The sequence below is a fragment of the Nematolebias whitei genome, chromosome 1, assembly GCF_014905685.2.
Source record: "Nematolebias whitei isolate Nwh7 chromosome 1, NemWhi1, whole genome shotgun sequence".
Taxonomy (NCBI): Eukaryota; Metazoa; Chordata; class Actinopteri; order Cyprinodontiformes; family Rivulidae; genus Nematolebias; species Nematolebias whitei.
In genome coordinates, this window is record NC_056498.1 from 38913718 (window position 1) to 38917393 (window position 3676).

Below are 3676 nucleotides of genomic sequence, written 5' to 3' on the forward strand. Positions count from 1 at the left end.
GGATTTGGAGGAACTGATCCTCATCTAATCTACTTATTTATTATTAGTACCGTAATCCTGACAGTTACTGGATCCAAGAAAACAATTACTGGAACGCACCTTGTCAAAATAAGAGAGTTCTCAGATCCTGTTCTGGCTGGATCCGGCTCAAATTAAGCCCCGGTTATTGCTATTATTTCCATTACAATTTGTGTTGTTGCTAAGCAGGGTGCCACTATGGGGACGCGCAGAATTACTGAATGGGGATAAAAATGTAAAAAAAAAAAAAAAAGCTTGAACACTGCTAGTGTAACAGTTTAATAATACTACTCTAAGTAATGCTTCAAATTCCACCAAATTGATCATGATTTGTTAAGAAAACCAGTTAATTTATTGTATTACTGTTTGTTTGAGCAGGATGTCCTACTGCACTTGAACGCACCCACGCAGGTGCCCTGGGTCCTGATATAATTTATTTTTCTTGCTTTATGTGTATAAGTTGTATATATGTACTTGTGTGGGAATAGGAGTGTTGACGTTATCTGACCTATTTGAGCTGAAATGTGTGTTCTGTTTGATTGTGTAGCTAAAGCTAGCTCGTGTCGCAGTTATGCTATAGCTAGCTTAATTTGTGACGTGTGTTGCGACTTTTTGTTTAGTTTTACAGATTTGTCTTTATTTTGTATCTTAAAATAATCAGTGAGGTGCTATTTAATACGACAGATCCTATAGGCCTCAGACTGATGAAGTCTTTCAGATGAAAGACGAAACGTTTCTTCCAAAAAGAATCTGTCCAGACGACGATTTAACTGTTTTGTCAACGGTTAGCGACATAAACGTGTTAAAGAACAGGGTTTGAGTTTTTCTTGGTATTCTACTGAAGCCAAGACATTTCAGCTTTTTGTAGACAACAATTTTATTTTTATAATGTTTTAAGAATTGCTATGAAAGCCCATTTCCGCCATGAAAGAAAAAATAAAAGCCCAACAGGAAGTCATAATTTCGACTTTTCCAATTTAATTTTTAAGTTTGTCCCTTGCGGGACACCGTGACTCTACACCAGGAAGACGTCAACTCTCCGCGGCGACTGTAAATAGTATAAATTGTCTATAAAATTGTTATAAATACACCTCTACATAACGTTGTATCCTTATTAACATTAAATAAAGAAATATAGATCAATATCCTGATACACGCTCAATAATCCAGGTAGAAAAATCCAAAAAAGTTCAATCTGGTCCTCTGGACATTAAAATAAAACAAAAAACAAAACAAAGCAAAAAAAATATATAGAAACGTTTCGTCTCTCATCCGAGAGACTTCCTCATCCTGTCTTCGGTAGAAAGATAGACACGAAGAAACGATAAAGTTGATAAATGAAAATGAGGTCGATAATTTTCATTCAACGTACGATAATTGATTTATTGTTTGTCGTTACAGGCCTACCTGTTAGTTTCTGTAACTTCTCTACCAATGAACATTTAATTTTCATTTCATTTTACAGCAAAACATTTGACTGTGTGTTAAGTGTCTATGTCTTAATTATAGAACTATGTGTATTGTTTTGCACTGTTAGTGCCTAGCGTATACACATTTTAACGAACCGTCGGGCATTCGTTTAGCGTATATCTTAGTTGATATCTTAGATTCTTATTTACCGTTTCTTTTAAACTTTATATTTTTGCTGTTGTTGGACGTAACTGGGAGCCTGTGTACAAAATTTCGTTCCACCTCATGTACCACATGCGAATGACAATAAAGAACCTTGAATTCTTGAATCCTTGAAGGGACCCCAAACGTTTAAACGTGACGACAAAGCAAAAACAGAATACTTTTTACAGAACGGTGAAAGCTTTGAAGCTCAAAAGTTTTGTTCCACACGAACTGGTTCACTCTGTTTGAAACTAAACTGTAAAACATTAACTCACATTTCCACAAATAATTTATTGTTTCCATGAATAAAAAAAGATTGTGTGGTTTAGTGCAGGTTTCGCATTGCACTCACCGTTTTCCACAACGCTCTTCAGTTCATCCTGGAACTTTTCCAGCATGGCCGACAAAGATCTGTAGATTGTGGCTGTTCCCAGATCAGGGTTCAGAGACACTCCAGACCAGTCTTTTGTAACGGGAGGTCTGGAGAGGTCAGGGAACGTCTGGGGTACAATGTAAAGAAAGCAAAGGGATGTCTCGGGTGTTTTCGTCTTTCTTCATCGACGTTTAAATTCTCACCAACCTGGACGCAGTAGATGTGGTCGTCTGACTGGGCGAGCTCAGCCAGAGCAGTTTCTCTCTGCCTAAGCTCTTCGATCTCTTGCTCCAGCTGCCGAATCACGGCGTCGGCGTGGTTGTGCGCCGCCCTTCGGCTGATCTCCACCGCCTCCATCAGCTCTGCCTGCGAGCGTTCGATAGCAGAAACCAGCTTCGAAAAGAGACGCACGCTGCCCGACGTCTCCCTCTCCACCGCCATCTGGGGAGATCAAAACTGGGATTTTAGGTCTTGGTTCCAATCGTTGGGTATGATTCTGGATCGTCAATGGGAAAAACACAAAAGTCAAGTTTATACCTTAAAATCTTGACTGAAAAATAGATTTTATAGAAAAATCGCCCAATTGGGCCATCAAGATCAGTAGCTGGGCAAGTTTTACGTAACGTGCATCTAACCACTGAGGCCAAACTCATCGTTTCAGGGTTTAAGTGGAATAAACAGATGGCAGGTATGGTTTATTGAATTTACAGGAATTCATGTTCATGTTTGCAGAAGCTTATTTTACCTCCACTTCAGTCACTGACGTCTTGATCTCTTCAATCTTTCTTGTTCTCTCTCCGATCATCTCTTGGATCTCTTCCTCTGAAATCCTGAGCCGTGGCTACAGACACACCCAGAGTCGTGTTAAAGTCTCTTTAAAGGGTATTCCATTCAGTTACAGTCAATGATGTCACGAGCTAATGTTGCTGCTAGAGGTGACATTTTCCTTTACAGTTTATTTTTCTTCATCTGCTACATTTTTAGCTACGATTTGTGGTTGTAAGGATGGATGTCTGATGATTGGTTTGTGATTTTAATTAGCTCAACGGGAATGGTCACCATCAAGAATATCCCAACAGAATAACTCCTGATGACATTTACGATGTCCCTGAATTACCAGTTTTGTCCGTGGGTTTGAAGTGAGCTTTTATTCTAATACTTAGTTCACTCCTTAGTATCATTTATCTACTTCAAAGGTTATTAAGTGCAATTTGTGTCTTAATTTCCATTAGGGCGATGGTGATACAGTAGAGAAAACATTTGTTTGATCCCTTACTGATTTGATAAATCTCAATCTGTTTGGTAGTTTAATTTTAATGGAGAGATACAGATGGTTAACTAAAATATCCTTGTGTTTTAACAACAACAAAAAAATAAACTAAAACCTCACTAGGATCCTGTGTCACACAGATTAGTTATGTGCCCATTAATTAATCAGGTAATCAACTTCAGATACTCCAGATCTCATTTCATTCTGTGTACAGAGCCTACATGTCCACAAAAGTCATTTGATTTCAGCTTCCACGTCCAAAGAGCTGTCCGTGGATATCAGGTACAGGACAAAGACTGGAATGGTACAGGACAGAGACTGGAATGGTACAGGACAAAGACTGGAATGGTACAAGACAAAGACTGGAATGGTACAGGACAAAGACTGGAATGGTACAGGAC

The 3676-nt window shown here is 38.7% G+C and overlaps 1 protein-coding gene across 1 annotated transcript in view; it reads right to left on the minus strand.

Moving 5' to 3' along the window:
• The window catches only part of LOC119417183 (E3 ubiquitin-protein ligase TRIM39), a 13349-nt gene that overhangs the window by 3429 nt on the left and 6244 nt on the right, over nt 1-3676 (minus strand). Inside the window, exons 5-7 of the mRNA XM_037684400.1 lie at nt 2751-2846; nt 2213-2446; nt 1985-2132 (exon numbers count right to left, since the gene is read on the minus strand). Of these exons, the coding sequence (XP_037540328.1) occupies nt 1985-2132; nt 2213-2446; nt 2751-2846 (478 nt within the window). The remainder of the gene's footprint in view (nt 1-1984; nt 2133-2212; nt 2447-2750; nt 2847-3676) is intronic.